The following is a 17,947-nucleotide window of genomic DNA, read 5'->3' as shown; positions in this document are numbered from 1 at the left end:
GTCAATGAATTCGGTAGCGCCCTCCAGTTTGAGACGCAGACTGACGCCATCTTGTGGTCACAAGTGGTTCTGTCATAGGACGTACGTATATTGTACATCATTACAAAACGTAATTTTTTGTAACTAACAAAAAGCTGTTCTGTACATGGTCGTTTTTTCAATCAAAAAACAGGAACAAGGTGATGTTTTTGTCATTTGTGATGTCATGATGACTTTGCTTTGAGGATTTGTCCCTGAACTAAGAACTGAACAAGTTCGTTAAGTATGGTTTCAAACTAGGGTTAGGGTTTTCAACTAGGGTTTCTAACTAAGGTTACGGTTTTAAACTAGGGTTTCAAACTAGATTTAGGTTTTCAAAGTAGGGTTTCATACGAGGAACAGGGTTTCAAAGTGAGGTTTAAAGCTAGGGTTTAAAACTAGGGTTAGGGTTTTAAAGTAGGGTTTTAAAACTAGGTTTAGGGTTTCAAAGGAGGTTTTAAAACTAGGATTAGGGTTTGAAAGTAGGGCTTCATATTAGGGTTTGGGTTTCAAATTAGGGTTTCATACTAGGGTCAGGGTTTCAAAGTAGGGTTTAAAGTTAGTTTGAACCCTAGTTTGAAACCCTGGTTAAAAACCTTAACCCTAGTTTGAAACATTACTTTGAAACCCTAACCTTGTCAATTTTTAACTGTTTTATTTTTATTAATTTATTTTTGGCAAATTAAAAAGTGAGAACAGAGGAGGCAATCAGTGATTTGTAACAAAACTGGCCAAAGTTGAATCTTTCACCCAGCGCTCCACTATTCCACATGCAATATGGCGGCAAAGTTGACCAAAGTTCAGCAATCAAGCTGGGTTTATAGATATTTTCAATGATAAAAGCCCTCGACGGTCACGTGATTTCAGGGAAAGCCAAACTTTAATTTACGTTGTAGTTACGCAGCCCACCAGGGGGCGGCGCTGTTTCAACTAGTAGTTTATTTATATATATATATTTATATATAAATAAACCACCAGTTGATATATATATATATATATATATATATATATATATATATATATATATATATATATATATATATATATATATATATATATATATATATATTCAAGACGCGCACGCACGCACACGCACACAAGACAGTCGAGTGTACCAAGACACTCAGCCATCCCCACGCCCAGTTTATTAACATACTGAGTGACGTCATTGTCAGGCTGAACTCCGATTGGCTTAAGAGGGACATAATGGCACGCCTCCTGCGCTTTGCTGTTGTTCCGCGTTCGCCTCTCGGACGACGAGTCGCAACTTTGACCGAATACCCTGCTTGACGGAAATCGAAAAACAACTTGATGTTTAGAATGAATTTACTTTCATTCTTTGTTTTGGCTGTGCAAATATACAGCGTGACGCCTGGTAAGTTGGACTTTTCGGTTTCTTATCCGAAAGATTGACGCTCTTGATTTGGAAGTGACGCAGTCATTATTGTTTATTGCTTTCGTTTTCGCCACTCGTCTGTTGCGTCGTTATTTTAAGTTCTTTCACCTGAACGCCCGTTTTGTCACAGTCATACGGGAATACATTGCTATTATTATAAATGTAATAAAGTTGGAAAACTTGAAAATGGCACAAATCAAAGTGTTGTGCCCCAGCATAAACATGCAATCGATGAAATATGGAAAAGCCGAGGCACAAGAATGAAATGTTGTACAGGGGAGTCTTTGCAATTAATAATTAACATTTCACAGTCATGGCAATAAAATTGTGTCTAATCAGTCAGAAAAAAAACATTGTATAGCCTCCTTACATTGTTATTTCGATAAGAGTCATCATGTCTCCGTAAATTCTATAAGGCAGTTCTTTTGTTCACACAAGTGACATTTTTTTAGATGTTACCTGTTTCGACTGTGAGGAAGACGGGAGACACAATCGAAACTGTCAGCAGGTAACATCTAAAAGTGTTTCACTTGTCTGAACAAAAGGATTGCCTCATATTATTAGTGGATTTTTTGTGTGCAAATTAAGGAGAATGGCAAAAGTTACATTATGGCGGCTCGGTGGGGCACTGGGTAGCACGTCCGCCTCACAGCTAGGAGGGTGCGGGTTCGATTGCACCTCCGGCCCTCCCTGTGTGGAGTTTGCATGTTCTCCCCGCGTGGGTTTTCTCCGGGCACTCCGGTTTCCTCCCACATTCCAAAAACATGCTTGGTAGGCCGATTGAAGACTCCAAATAGTCCCTACGTGTGAGTGTGAGTGCGATTGGTTGTCTGTCTGTGTGTGCCCTGCGATTGGCTGGCAACCAGTTCAGGGTGTCCCCCGCCTACTGCCCGATGACGGCTGGGATAGGCTCCAGCACGCCCGCGACCCCCGTGGGGACTAAGCGCTTCAGAAAATGGATGGATGGATGGCAAAAGTTACATCATTCGATGTCTTTCATCAGCGGATGTCAGTCACTGCTTAGGGGCATCGAATATCTCGCTTAGGGTGTCACACTGAAATCGAACATATTAACAACCGAAAGAAAAAAACATAGGCAGGTTGTCAAATTCAAGTTTGACAAGTTTGTGCGGAAGAACGCGTTTGGAGAAACATGACATTTCCAATTTCAAGTGCTGCAAAGTTCCATCTGCAGGCAGAATCATTGAAAATATGAAGATTGATTTGATCATGTGTGTCATTTTTGTGTTTGTCTTCCAGTCATTCACACGCTCAATTATTTCTATATGGGCTCTCAAGTTGCAAAGCTACCAGAGTACTGGGAGGCCGCGTATGTTGACGGCGTTCAGATTGTGCACTTTGACAGCAACCACAGGAAAGCAAAAGCGAAACAAGACTGGGTGGACAAAATCACAGAAGATGATCCGCACTTCTGGGAGAGAGAGACGGCGTTCAGTATTCAGGCTGAGCAGGTCTTCAAAGTCAACATTGAAATCCTTCATAAGCGCTTCAACCAAACTGGAGGTTTGTTTACGTCCAACCTTCTGCTCGTCAAATGACACTTTTTTTGTCACTGCTGGCTTCTCTCTGATCATCGTCCTCGCTGAATCTTGTGCGCCATCCTTTCAGGTGTTCACATGCTTCAGGTGATGGATGGCTGTGAATGGAATGATGAGACTGGGGAGGTTGATGGTTGGTCGCACTACAGTTGCGATGGAGAAGACTTCATATCATTTGAGCTGAAGACGATGAGCTGGATCGCAGCACATCCGCAAGCTTTCATCACCAAACTCAAGTGGGACCAAAACGACGGGTTAAATCAATACGCTAAGAATTACGTCACAGAGGAGTGTCCTTTATATTTGAAGAAGTACGTGAGCAACGGGAGGGACTTCCTGACCAGAACCGGTACATTGTCCTCTCACGCCTTCTCTGCGTCTTTCAAGCAATGTCCATCTTTGACGCTCTTTCAAGTTGTTTCTTTTCCTCCATGCACATCCTCCACTCTTCTCTCCATCTTTGCGCGCAGAGCTTCCCAGGGTGTCTCTCCTGCAGAAGACGCCTTCCTCTCCAATCACCTGCCACGCCACGGGTTTCTACCCCAGGACGTCGGACCTCTTTTGGAGGAAGGACGGCGAGCAGATCCACGAGGACGTGGAGATGGGGGAGACCCTCCCCAACCACGACGGAACCTTCCAGACCACGGCCGACCTGAAAGTGGAGCTGACGCCCGCCGCGGAGGGCCGCTACGAATGCGTGTTCAAACTGGATGGCGTCCGGGAAGAGATGGTCACCAAGCTGTACGCCAAAAGCATCCTGAGCAACGTGCGCATCCAGGGTGAGCAACGCGTCGGACACGGCTCGGCGTCACGCCCACAGTCGTTCACGTGTCTCGTTTCCTTGTGAAGAGGAAGACAGGAAGAAGGCGGTGGCCATCACTGTCCCGCTGGTGGTCCTGGCTCTGGTGGCGGTGGCGGTGGCGGTGGGGGTGTTCCTGGCCAAGCGTCCCAAAAGCCAACAAGGTGAACGACGACACAAATGTTGGCTCCGTTTGTGGCGATTCCTAATCTCCTCTCGCTTCTCTTCCATTTCAGCCAATTACGCTCCAGCTTGTAAGTGAGACGTTTTGCTCTTCCTGTTTTGAAAAAAATGCCAATGCCTTGAACGTATTTTCTTTTATGCTCCCTCAGCCAGCACCTCATCTTCTGAGAAGGATTGAATGAACCCCACTAAGGTTGAAGGGATGTCTTCTTTTCTTGGGTGCCACGCTTGATTGAATCATCACATTCCAACTTTATGAAATACTTGGAAATGTTTCTTATTTCAAATTGAAGTGCGACAGTTTTTCAAGTGCAGTGAATTCTAATTGAATTTACTTCACTAGTTCTTCCAAATACCGCTAGAGGGAGCCAAATGCAACAAGTAATATCCGCATCACGCATTGCTTTTTTTTTTTAAGTGCTTATTTGTTATGCGAGCTACTGATCAATTTGATACAAGTTTGAGTATCATTATAAAAATGTTTGAAATGAGGTTTCTGGTCACTGTATTGGATATATAGTTTAGCAAGGATAAGCAAGAAATTTATGACGTCTTTTTTCTGTTGTCTTCTAAAAAAACGTACAAAACACATTCTATTTACAGAAAAGTCCATGTGGAGTTTATTTTTGATATTTTTATTTTATTTTTGATGTGTATTTTGATCAATAGACAATTCAACTTTAGCAAGTAAACGCATATTTACATACTTGAGAAGGAACAAGTTGAAGAAAAACCTATAGTTCCTGCCCCTTACACATAATAATAAAATAAAACAACGTAATAAGTGCAAAACTTCATCAAGTGCAAACCAAACACCTCATGAGAAAATATGTACAAAACCAGACAAGAAATAACTAAATTCATAAATATAAAGCGAAATGTCGACACTTACGGCTGTCCATATAATCTTCTTGTTCTGTCGTTATAGATTTTTTTCAATTGGAATATATTTTATATTTATATTTTTTATTTATATTAATGCCGACAAATACGGCTGTCCATATAATCTTATTGTTCTGTCATTATAGATTTTTTTCAATTGGAATATATTTGTACAATACTTGATCTCATTGAAAAGAGAAGGCACGAATAGAAATCGATGGAACTGAAATCGATGGAACTGAAATTGAAAGGGTGCAGGAAAACAAATTTCTTGGGGTTATAATAGATGACAGGCTGAGTCAAACTATGGAGCAGTCTAAGTGAGGAACTCAAGCAAAGTCCAAATATCCACCAATTTAAAAAAATGTTCAAAAATATGTTGTTTAGCGGGTACAAGGACTAAAAATGCCAGATGGCTACATAAAAGTAAAAATAAAACACAATATTGAATTGAAAGTGTGTAGATTGATACGTTGAATCATCAGTTTATCGGATAAACTGAGAAAGGGGTAGGAATCTAAAAAGGTATGCTTCTTCCTACTCCTTTTGGAGCATTCTTTGTGTTTGATTATTTTTTACCAGTTTGTTGGTTTATTGTTTGTTTGTTGTACGGACTTACATATGACACTACTGTTATTTGTTTTATTTTTTATCTTTTTACGTTTTAAATATGTTCGAAATAGATATCAATCAATCAATCATTTTGCTTTTTAAACCCACATACAGCTCCACAGTGACTTAAATATGGCACTTTAAAGTGTTATTGATTGTATTTGATTTGTATTCATTTCCCCCCTCCTTTTATGTTTGAAATATGTTCGGAATAAATTCGGAATAAAGACTCATCATCAACAGTTATGCATTGAAATTAAATCATCGATTGTCATACGTTCAACTGCTCTGCATTTCAAGTCACAGCCAAAAAACAGGGCCACTCCCCCCCCCCCCCCCCCTCTTCTTGTTTCTTCTACGAGGGAAATAACAGAAAACGACAATATAAGAACAAATAATAGTAGTATTGACTTCTTAAACAATAAAGATCTCAATAAGGGACCAAGCATTGCAATTTACAAAACAAAAAATTAATAAAATCTAACTTCTATATCGAACTAAAAAAATCTAACTTCAACGCAGGTGCTTGACTACAAATATAACGTCTTAAAAAAGGAAGGGCACCATTTTTTCTTTTACATTACAAACTATTTTTGTTGTTGTTTTGGTAATTACATCAATTTTATAATTTTTTAAATGGCGATATTCGGAGCAAACGTGCAACACACGATTTATCTATCTGTCCGTCCGTCCGTCCGTCCGTCCGTCCATCCATCCATCCATCCATCCATCCATCCATCCATTCATTCATTCATTCATTCATTCATTCATTCATTCATTCATTCATTCATTCATTCATTCATTGCAACACACTGCAGGCAGTCCTGAGTGACGTCTTCACCAGGCTGAACTCCGATTGGCTGACGTGGGACGTAATCGAAGCGCGTCCTGCGCTTCGCCGTTTTTCCGCGTTCGCCTCTTGGATAACGAGTTGCAACTTTGACCGAATACTCTGCTTGACTAAAATCGAAAACCAACTTGATGTTTAGAATGCATTTACTTACATTCTTTGTTTTGGCAGTGCAAATATACAGAGTGACGCCTGGTAAGTTGTACTTTTCGGTTTATGATCCTAAAGATTGACGCTCTTGATTTGGAAGTGACGCAGTCATTATTGTTTATTGCTTTCGTTTTCGCCACTCGTGTGTTCCGTCGGTATTTTAAGTTCTTTCACCTGAACGCCCGTTTTGTCACATTCATACGGGAATACATTGCTATTATTATAAATGTAATCAAGTTGGAAAACTTGAAAATGGCACAAATCAAAGTGATGTGCCTCAGCATAAATATGCAATGGGTGAAATGTGGGAAAGCCTACGCACAAGAATGAAATGTTGTTCAGGGGAGTCTTTGCAATTAATAATTAACATTTCACAGTCATGGCAATAAGTTTTTTTTTAACCCTAACCCTATACTACGGATTGTAATGTTTTTAGTTTAAAGGACTATTCAACGATTCATAAACTAGCAAAGAGCATACGCAAACAACATTGGTGGATGATTTCTGTGATTCCTGATATTTGGTGGATTCACTCTTCCTCGGCCTACACACCTGCTGTGCTGGACCAGCCTGAACCAGAGACAAAGGCAGTCTGACTGAGAATATCCAAGGATCCCACTGCACTAAGTTCATCTCATCCCGAACCAGCGGATCAACATGTCCCGGGGCAACAAAAAAAAACCATCAGTAGTGATGGAGATTTTGTCACCGCGGAGGCATTGAAAGAGATGATGGCTGAGCAGAAGGAGTTCTATGTGGAAATGCTCAACAGACAAGAAGCAACCTTCATGAACTTCACCAAGATGATCATGGAATCTACAACTGCAAGAATCGACGGACTCATGAAAGACCTTCAGGAGTTCAAATCTAGTCTTCAGTTTTCGCAAGGCCAAATTGATGACCTGAGAGAGATTGAGAAGGAAGTTGGCTCTCTTGAAACACAGCTGCAGGCTCTGCCTTCTCAGTCTACAAACTATCAAAACAATGACATCATTTCAAAAATTGACTACAGAGAAAATCTGAGTCGATGAAACAATGTCATTACTGATGGTCTACAACAGAACAATTCCTCTGAGTCCTGGGCAGACAGTGAGCAGAAGGTCAGAGAGTTCTTGTGCGCCAAACTGAAAATTGACTCTATTGAAATCGAAAGAGCCCACTCTACTGGATCTGTGAAACAGAACACTGGAAAACCAAGGCCAATGGTTGTGAAATTCTGAAGCTACAAAGACAAAGAACTCATCATGACCAAAGCGAGAGCCTATCTTAAGAACACTTCAATTTACGTAAATGAGGACTTCTCTGATCTGTTCAGGAAAAAGAGAGCTGACCTCATTCCTGCAATGAAACAAGCCAGGGAGAATGGAAACGATGCTGTCATCAATTATGACCGGCTGGTAATCAAACCACGGAAGCCACTGCAGGACTGAATCCATGTATCCAAATATCAATGATTTAACTTTTTTTTAACTTGTTTTTTTCTCTCCCTAACAGGTTAACATGACATGGAACATTTGATATAATACTGACCCGGACACAAACTGTTTTTCTAGGTTCTATTGGTATATCTGACTACTATTCTGGGAATGAATTTAAATCCTCTGTCACCCACCAAAGTATGAACAGTGATTTTTCCATCATTCACTTTCATGTTTGCAGCCGGAAGGCAAATTATGGCACTTTAGCTCTATGTTTGACTAGTCTTGATTTCTCTTTTAAAGTAATTGGATTAACTGAAACTTGGTGGAATGATGACACTGCTGAATTGTATGAATTGAGTAACTACAGCCATATTTATAGATACGGAAATGACCAAGTGGGGGGGAGGCGTCTCCTTATTTCTTAACTCTAACATGGTATTAAAGAGAGATCTGACATTGAAAACTATTTTGTGTCTTCTGCTGAAGCTGTCTTTGTTGAAACGAACCAGTCCATTGTCGCATGTATCGACAGACCACCTAGCTTAGAGGTCGGCAACCTTTTTTACTCATAGAGCCATTTGGGACCGCCCCCCGATGAAAAGAAAGCACCTGGAGCCACAACCCATTTTGACATCATTATATATATTATGCATGTACTATATATTATGCTATGTACAAAAAACTATTGCATTTATGAAAATGAAATCAACCAACTGCTGCAGAGAACACAGAATTTTATTTCTGCATTTTACACTTGGTTGATGCTTAATTTCAAATAAAATACCCGGTGTCTATTTGAGTCCTCGTATTTAAGAAATAAAAATCCAAACTTACCCAAGCCACTGAGCAAAAAATGCAAACAGCCTGCAGTCACCTGTCCTCTTATTTATGAGATAAAAATCCAAACTTAGCCAAATATTATCCACCAGCACTGAACGAACAATGCAAACCAAAAAAATGCGCAGTCTGCTTCTGTCAGTTGTCCTCCTGAATTAAAAAAAACGACTACTTCACTTAATATATAGTTATGTATTTATGTCACTTTTATAGTAGTGTGCTGGAAAAACGCCGGCTGCCAGACGTGAGGGACACCAGGAATTCGAATGTCGCACATCGGCGGATGTGATGCATATTTTGGGCGGTAAAAAAATTAAAAAGGTTTAATTTTAATGTTACAAGTTTACCATAATCTTCAAATTCAGAATTATATTTTTAAATGAACAAACTAAAATAAAATTTAATTTTTATAAAATACTGATGATTTTCCAAAGTCACAGGGAGCCACAACAGAAGGATGAAAGAGCCACATGTGGCTCCGGAGCCATGGGTTGCCGACCTATGACCTCGCTCGAGCCTGTCTGATTTCAAAAGTGACTTAGCAAAGGTTCTTGACACAATTTCTAAAGAAGGGGAAAAAAAAGTTACTTAATGGATGATTTAAATATCAACATTATAGAGCACCTGAAGAATAATCGAACGAAGGAATTTATTGATACAATGTCTTTTTATCCTATGATATCAGTTCCAACCAGAGTGACGGAGACGTCTGCCGCTCTGATAGACAATCTTTTTACGAATGACTTAGGTGTAAGCTGTAAATCAGGGGTTCTGTGCATGGAGGTTGCTGATCGCTGTCCAACTTAATAATATCCAAGAAACACATTGAGCTAACATCAAAAGCTTGTAAATATAAGAGAACAGTTAATGTCACAAACACAGCTAAATTTAAGTCAGTGATCAATCAGCAAGCATCCATGGACCGATACCCTTCAATCTGTAGACCCACAAGAATCTGACACAATGTATCTCTCAAGCTGTGTTTAGATTGGTGTCTTCCAAACCTCATCATAACCCCTTCAAAGCATGGAGAACGTCAGCCATCATCAAATCTGTAAATACTAAACATAGATTTTACAAACAATATCTTCTTCGTCCAACACCATATCTGTTCATATCTGGTTATACTGACACACAATATATTTTATAACCCTATATTTATAATTAGCACTCTAGTACCGCCTGCAAATATTTGTTCTACTGCACCTTATTGTAAATACTTAGCCAGTCATATCCCTCATGTATTTTATCCCGCATAGTATAACTCACCTCATATTTACCTGATTGCACTGTACCTACTGCTCAGTATTCGTTTAATCTAATTAATCATGCTCAATTGAAAAACGATAGAAACAAATTAAATCATATTATTAGAGGAGCTAGACAACATTATTGCAACAAAGAGCTTGCTAAACATAAAAATGACATGTTGTGGAAAACAATGAACTGTATCCTCAATAAAAACAAAAAAAGCAAGAAACTATCTAAAGAATTCAAGGCTAAAGGAGGGCTCATATCTGACCCTCAGGAAACAATTTCAAGACATTTTTCTCAGAAGTTGGTCCTACTCGGGCCTCAAAGATCTCACATAGTAACCATAATCCCCTCAAATTCATGAATTCTCCTATCCTAGACCGTATGAATTTCTCAGCTGTTTCTGAAGATGAGGTTCGGAAGACACTCGCGAGTCTGAAAGATTCTTCTCCAGGTTGTGACAATACTGACCGTAAATTATTGAAAACCATCCAGGAACATATTGTACAGCCTTTCACTCATATTTTCAACCTTTCATTAGACCAAGGAACAGTTCCTTCTGAACTCAAAATAGCCCAAATTGTCCCAATTCATAAAGACGATGACCCAGCCATTTCCGATCATTATAGACCTATTTCTGTTTTGCCTGCTATATCAAAAATACTTGAAAAACTTGTTTACCGTAGATTAATGGAACATCTCAACAAATACAATATTTTATATACACACCAGTAATGGGTTCAGGGAAAACATACAACTTACATGGCCCTCTTACATTTAGTAAATGAAATATATAGTGCGAGGAATAGAAAGGAAAACACAATAGGTATTTCTCGAAGGCATTTGACACGGTCAATCACCATATTCAATTGCAAAAACGGTATCGTATTGGAGTAAAAAAAGAATGCGCTTCTCTGGTTCAAGAGTTATCGACAAGAAAGACAACAGTTTGTATCCTACAATGGAACCAATTCTGCTTACTTTATATGCAATCCGGAGTGCCTCAAGGATCGATTCTTGGGCCTTTGTTATTTTTGATACACATTAACGACCTGTCAAATGTCTCAGATAAAATGTCCGAAATTTTATTCGCAGACGACGCAAGCGTCCTGTACTCTCACAAAGACCCCAACACCGTTATAAGGGTCGTAAATGAAGAACTTGGTAAACTTGCGGTTGACTTAATATTAAAAAAAAAAAAAAAAAAAAACGTCATACGTTTTGGTCTCAAATCTCATATATTTAACAAATCGCCAGCAACATATATTGACAACATCCCTACGTGTGTTCTACACGATTCCTTGGCATTATGATTGATGGATCATTGTCCTGGAAATCTCATAGGCTAGAGAGGGTCAAAGATTTACAATTCGTTGCCACTATTTTTATGGGACTTTTCTTCTCACCAATTTAAGAAGGCTCTGAAATCACTTCTCTTCCAACCCTGGGCAAATTACGACCCGCGGGCCACATCCGGCCCTTTGTGCGTCCCTGTTCGGCCCGCATGAGGCCAATCGTAATTTAAAAAATAAATAAAAATTAGTGTCGTACGTACAATACAACTATTTCGCTTTTATTTTGAAAGGCGTCGCACTTCCGTGCAGCTACGCCCTACCAGTAATCAGATACCCTGCAGGAATCATACGGTGGCCAAAGGAGGATATACAGACCACAGATATCAAGACACGGAAGCTCCTAACCATGCATGGAGGGTTCCACCCCAAGTCCAGCACCCTGAGAGTGTACACTAGCCGTAAAGAAGGAGGCCGAGGACTAGCGAGCGTGAGCGCCACTATCCAAGATGAAACATCCAAGATCCATAAGTACATCAGGGATAAGGCCCCAACGGATCACGTGCTCAGTGAATGTCTCAGACAATGGGCATCAAAGGAAGATGAGGTGCTGGAGGGACCATCATGGGAGGACAAGCCCCTACATGGGATGTACCACCCAAACATAGCTGAAGTGGCTGATATCCAGAAATCCTACCAATGGCTAGAAAGAGCTGGTCTGAAGGACAGCACAGAGGCACTGATCCTGGCTGCACAAGAACAGGCCTTGAGCACCAGAGCAATAGAGGCCCAAATCTAGCACACCAGACAAGACCCCAGGTGTAGATTGTGCAAAGAAGGTCCTGAGACAATCCAGCACATAACTGCAGGGTGTAAGATGCTGGCAGGTAAAGCATACATGGAGCGCCATAACCAAGTAGCTGGAATAGTGTACAGGAACATCTGTGCAGAGTATGGACTGGAAGTCCCAAGATCCAAGTGGGAAACACCTCCAAAGGTGGTAGAGAATGACCGAGCCAAGATCCTCTGGGACTTCCAGATCCAGACAGACAGAATGGTAATGGCGAACCAACCGGACATTGTGGTGGTGGACAAAGAGCAGAGGAAAGCCGTTGTGGTTGACATAGCCATCCCAAATGATGGCAACATTAGGAAAAAGGAACATGAGAAACTTGAGAAATATCAAGGGCTCAGCGAAGAGCTGGAGAAGGCCTGGAGAGTGAAGACTTCAGTGGTACCTGTGGTCATTGGAACACTAGGGGCAGTAACCCCCAAACTGGAGGAGTGGCTGAAACAGATCCCAGGAAAAACATCTGACATCTCAGTCCAGAAAAGTGCAGTACTAGGAACAACAAAGATACTGCGTAGAACCCTCAAGCTCCCAGGCCTCTGGTAGAGGACCCGAGCTTGAAGGGAAAAAGAGACCACCCACGGGGGGTGAGGACAAGTTTTTTTTATATATATATATATATATTTATATGCGAGAGTCGAACTCATGGTCCATGCACACAAGAGTCGAGTGTACCACGACACTCCGCCAAACCCCACCCAGTTTATTAACATACTGTAGGACTGAGTGACATCATCGCCAGGCTGAACTCCGATTGGCTTAAGAGGGATGGAATGGAAACGCGTCCTGCGATTCGCTCTTTTTCCGCGTCGCAACTGTGACCGAATACCCTGCTTGACGAAAATCGGAAAACAACTTGATGTTTAGAATGAATTTACTTGCATTCTTTGTTTTAGCTGTGCAAATATACAGCGTGACGCCTGGTAAGTTGGACTTTTCGATTTCTTATCCTAAAGATTGACGCTGTTGATTTGGAAGTGACGCAGTCATTATTGTTTATTGCTTTCGTTTTCGCCACTCGTCTGTTGCGTCGTTATTTTAAGTTCTTTCACCTGAACGCCCGTTTTGTCACAGTCATACGGGAATACATTGCTATTGTTATAAATGTAATAAAGTTGGAAAACTTGAAAATGGCACAAATCAAAGTGATGTGCCCCAGCATAAATATGCAATCGATGAAATATGGAAAAGCCGAGGCACAAGAATGAAATGTTGTACAGGGGAGTCTTTGCAATTAATAATTAACATTTCACAGTCATGGCAATAAAATTGTGTCTAATATTTCAGAAAAAAACATTGTATAGCCTCCTTACATTATTATTTCGATAAGAGTCATCATCTCTCCGTAAATTATATAAGGCAGTTCTTTTGTTCACACAAGTGACATTTTTTTAGATGTTACCTGCTGACAGTTGCGACTGCGAGGGAGACACAATTGAAACTGTCAGCAGGTAACATCTAAAAGTGTTTCACTTGTCTGAACAATAGGATTGCCTCATCTCATTCGTGGATTTTTTTTTTTTTTTTTACAAATTAAGAAGGTTGGCAAAAGTTACATCATTCGATTTCTTTCAAAAGTCAAAGTCAGCTTTATTGTCAATTTCTCCACATGCCAAAGACACACAAAGAAACCGAAATTTCGTTTCCCCCTATCCCACGGTGACAAGACATGGCACACAACAGACAAACAAGTAACAAGTATAACAAAAGCGTCAGTGGATGTCAGTCACTGCTGAGGGGCATCGAATATCTCGCTTGGGGCGTCACACTGAAATCGAACATATTAACAACTGAAAGAAAAAAAACATAGGCAGGTTGTCAAATTCAAGTTTGACAAGTTTGTGCGGAAGAACGCGTTTCCAGAAACATGACATTTCCAATTTCAAGTGCTGCAAAGTTCCATCTGCAGGCAGAATCATTGAAAATATGAAGATTGATTTGATCATGTGTGTCATTTTTGTGTTTGTCTTCCAGTCATTCACACGCTCAATTATTTCCTGACGGGCTCTCAAGTTGCAAAGCTACCAGAGTACTGGGAGGCCGCGTATGTTGACGGCGTTCAGATTCTGCACTTTGACAGCAACCACAGGAAAGCAAAAGCGAAACAAGACTGGGTAGACAAAATCACAGAAGATGATCCGCACTACTGGGAGAGAGAGACGGCGGGCAGTATTCAGGCTGAGCAGGTCTTCAAAGTCGCCATTGAAATCCTTAATAAGCGCTTCAACCAAACTGGAGGTTTGTTTACGTCCAACCTTCTGCTCGTCAAATGACACTTTTTTTGTCACTGCTGGCTTCTCTCTGATCATCGTCCTCGCTGAATCTTGTGCGCCATCCTTTCAGGTGTTCACATGTTTCAGAAGATGCATGGCTGTGAATGGAATGATGAGACTGGGGAGGTTGATGGTTGGGAGCACTACAGTTACGATGGAGAAGACTTCATATCATTTGAGCTGAAGACGATGAGCTGGATCGCAGCACATCCACAAGCTTTCATCACCAAACTCAAGTGGGACCAATTGGAAGGGAGTAGTCAATACCGCAAGAATTACTTCACTGAGGAGTGTCCTTTTGATTTGAAGAAGCACGTGAGCAACGGGAGGGACTTCCTGACCAGAACCGGTACATTGTCCTCTCACGCCTTCTCTGCGTCTTTCAAGCAATGTCCATCTTTGACGCTCTTTCAAGTTGTTTCTTTTCCTCCATGCACATCCTCCACTCTTCTCTCCATCTTTGCGCGCAGAACTTCCCAGGGTGTCGCTCCTGCAGAAGACGCCTTCCTCTCCAATCACCTGCCACGCCACGGGTTTCTACCCCAGGACGTCGGACCTCTTTTGGAGGAAGGACGGCGAGCAGATCCACGAGGACGTGGAGATGGGGGAGACGCTCCCCAACCACGACGGAACCTTCCAGACCACGGCCGACCTGAAAGTGGAGCTGACGCCCGCCGCGGAGGGCCGCTACGAATGCGTGTTCAAACTGGATGGCGTCCGGGAAGAGATGGTCACCAAGCTGTACGCCGAAAGCATCCTGAGCAACGTGCGCATCCAGGGTGAGCCACGCGTCGGACACGGCTCGGTGTCTCGCCGACAGTCTTTCACGTGTCTCGTTTCCTTGTGAAGAAGAGGAAGACAGGAAGAAGGCGGTGGCCATCGCTGTCCCGCTGGGGGTCCTGGCTCTGGTGGCGATGGCGGTGGCGGTGGGGGTGTTCCTGGCCAAGCGTCCCAAAAGCCAACAAGGTGAACGACGACACAAATATTTGCTCCGTTTGTGGCAATTACTAATCTCCTCTCGCTTCTCTTCCATTTCAGCCAATTACGCTCCAGCTTGTAAGTGAGAAGTTTTGCTCTTCCTGTTTTGAAAAAAAATGCCAATGCCTTGAACGTATTTTCTTTTATGCTCCCTCAGCCAGCACCTCATCTTCTGAGAAGGATTGAATGAACCCCACTAAGGTTGAAGGGATGTCTTCTTTTCTTGGGTGCCACGCTTGATTGAATCACATTACAACTGTATGAAATAGTTGGAAATGTTTTTTTATTTCAAATTGAAATGCGACGGTTTTATAAGTGCGGTGAATTCTAATTGTATTTACTTCACTAGTTCTTCCAAATATTGAAGACTCCAAATTGTCCCTAGGTGTGAGTGTGTGTGCGATTGGTTGTCTGTCTCTGTGTGCCCTGCAATTGGCTGGCAACCAATTCAGGGTGTCCCCCGCCTACTGCCCGATGACGGCTGGGATAGGGTCCAGCACGCCCGCGACCCCCGTGGGGACTAAGCGGTTCAGAAAATGGATGGATGGATGAGTTCTTCCAAATACCGCTAGAGGGAGGCAATATGCCACAAGTGATATCCGCATCACGCGTTGCTTTTTTTTAGGTGCTTTTTTTGTTAAGCGAGCTACTGAGTATCATTATAAAAATGTTTGAAATGAGGTTTCTGGTCACTGTATTGGATATATAATTTAGCAAGGATAAGCAAGAAATTTATGATAAAGAACACGTCTTTTTTCTGTTGTCTTCTAAAAAAAAACATACAAAACACATTCCTATTTACAGAAAAGTCCATGTGGAGTTTATTTTTGATATTTTTATTTTATTTTTTATGTGTATTTTGATCAATAGACAATTCAACTTTAGTAAGTAAACGCATATTTACATACTTGAGAAGGAACAAGTTGAAGAAAATCTTATCCGTCCTGCCCCCTTCCACATAATAATAAAATAAAACAAGATAATAAGTGCAAAATTTCATCAAGTACAAACCAAACACGAGAAAATATATACAAAACCAGACAAGAAATAACTCAATTCGTAAATATAAAGCGAAATGTCGACACTTATGGCTGTCCATATAATCTTCATTTATGTCGTTATAGATTTTTTTCAATTGGAATATATTTATACAATACTTGATCTCATTGAAAAAAGAAGGCATGAATAGAAATCGATGGAAATGAAATTGATGAGATGTGACTTCAAGGTTCTTCTACTAACCTATAAAGCACTGCATGGCTTAGCGCCTTCATATCTCGTCGACCTAGTCGTTCCTTATGTTCCGTCTCGTAACCTTCGTTCGCAAAACGCTAGTCTTTTAGTTATACCGAGGGCCAAGAAAATGTCTGCAGGGTCTAGAGCATTCTCTATTCGGGCTCCAGAGCTTTGGAATGCCCTACCAATGGATATTAGAACTACTACCTCAGTAGAAACATTTAAGACACGTTTAAAGACACATTTCTATGAGATGGCCTTTAACTAACTTGTGATGGCCGATTTGGCCGGAGTTTGTTCTGTTCTCTCTGCCCACCTCCTCCCCGGCTGGGGAGGGGGTTAGGTGGCTCGAAAGCGGATAGCGGCTGGCTGGATTCTCGGGGACCAGTTCGGGATGGGGGAGCTGCGGCTCGGCCCCCTTGAGGACACTGCCAGGACAATCGAGGACACCTCCGACATCCTTTTTTTTTCATTTGATTTTCATATTATGTATTACTTGTGTACTCTCTGCATCCATTATAACCTGGTGATCCTGAAAGGGGGATCCTTCCATCTGTGGTCCCTTCTCAAGGTTTCTCATTTTCCCCTGGTAGGGGTTTTTTGAGTTTTTCCTTGCCCTTTTGGGAGCTTATGATCAGGGGATGCTTTGAGAATAATTGTCAATTTTGGCTATGTGAAGCCCTTTGAGACTGTTTGTGATTTAGGGCTATACAAATAAACTTGACTTGACTTGACTTGAAAGGGTGCAGGAAAACAAATTTCTTGGGGTTATAATAGATGACAGGCTGAGTCGCTGAGTCAAACTATGGAGCAGTGTAAGTGAGGAACTCAAGCAAAGTCCAAATATCCACCAATTTAAAAGATGTTCAAAAATATGTTTTTTAGCGGGTACAAGGACTAAAAATGCCAAATGGCTACATAAAAGTAAAAATAAAACAGAATATTGAATTGAAAGTGTGTAGATTTATACGTTGAATCATTAGTTTATCGGATAAACTGAGAAAGGGGTAGGAATCTAAAAAGGTATGTGTTAGATAAATTGTATATATATGTTATCATGCGTTCCCTAATGAGTACATATTAATAAAGTTATTGCGCAGAATGCTTGCTGTTTCTTCTTGCAGACATCACCCAGTCCACAACAAGTCAAACGATGCTGTCTGGAGCTTCCTGACCTTCTACAATCCAAGAAAGTTGTTGATGTCTGCACATGTCATTTTGTCTATGCACTCTTTTCACATGACTACTTTGTTTCCCATAACATTTTATCCTTGCACACTTTTCGTTTCTCATGGGATCCTGTCTGCGACTTCTAGTTTCACATAGAATCTCGTTTCTTCTCTCATGAGACAAAGCC

General features: G+C 41.2%; 1 protein-coding gene and 1 long non-coding RNA gene across 4 annotated transcripts; both read left to right on the top strand.

Annotated features, from left to right (window-relative positions):
* The first annotated feature begins 1,224 nt into the window (after positions 1-1,224).
* Positions 1,225-17,692, top strand: LOC125976461 (major histocompatibility complex class I-related gene protein-like). 3 transcript variants are annotated; one of them, XM_068651215.1, is made up of 7 exons: positions 1,225-1,393; positions 2,675-2,938; positions 14,447-14,725; positions 14,847-15,155; positions 15,226-15,342; positions 15,415-15,432; positions 15,512-17,692. In XM_068651215.1, the coding sequence occupies exons 1-7, from the start codon at positions 1,330-1,332 to the stop codon at positions 15,538-15,540; spliced, it is 1,080 nt and encodes a 359-aa protein (XP_068507316.1). In that variant the 5' UTR covers positions 1,225-1,329; the 3' UTR covers positions 15,541-17,692. The 3 variants fall into 3 exon arrangements, with proteins under 3 accessions (XP_068507316.1, XP_068507315.1, XP_068507314.1); XM_068651214.1 differs by lacking the exons at positions 14,447-14,725; positions 14,847-15,155 and adding exons at positions 3,044-3,322; positions 3,444-3,752; XM_068651213.1 differs by lacking the exons at positions 1,225-1,393; positions 2,675-2,938 and adding exons at positions 12,858-13,026; positions 14,078-14,341.
* Positions 6,168-8,336, top strand: LOC137840410 (uncharacterized). The gene is made up of 2 exons (XR_011087046.1): positions 6,168-6,494; positions 7,019-8,336. It is a non-coding gene; the product is annotated as an uncharacterized lncRNA (long non-coding RNA).
* Positions 17,693-17,947: the final 255 nt, after the last annotated feature.

This window comes from Syngnathus scovelli, chromosome 1 (assembly GCF_024217435.2).
Source record: "Syngnathus scovelli strain Florida chromosome 1, RoL_Ssco_1.2, whole genome shotgun sequence".
NCBI classification, from domain to species: Eukaryota; Metazoa; Chordata; class Actinopteri; order Syngnathiformes; family Syngnathidae; genus Syngnathus; species Syngnathus scovelli.
The sequence above is the reverse complement of the archived record's forward strand: the minus strand, read 5'-3'. Positions and strand labels throughout refer to the sequence as shown.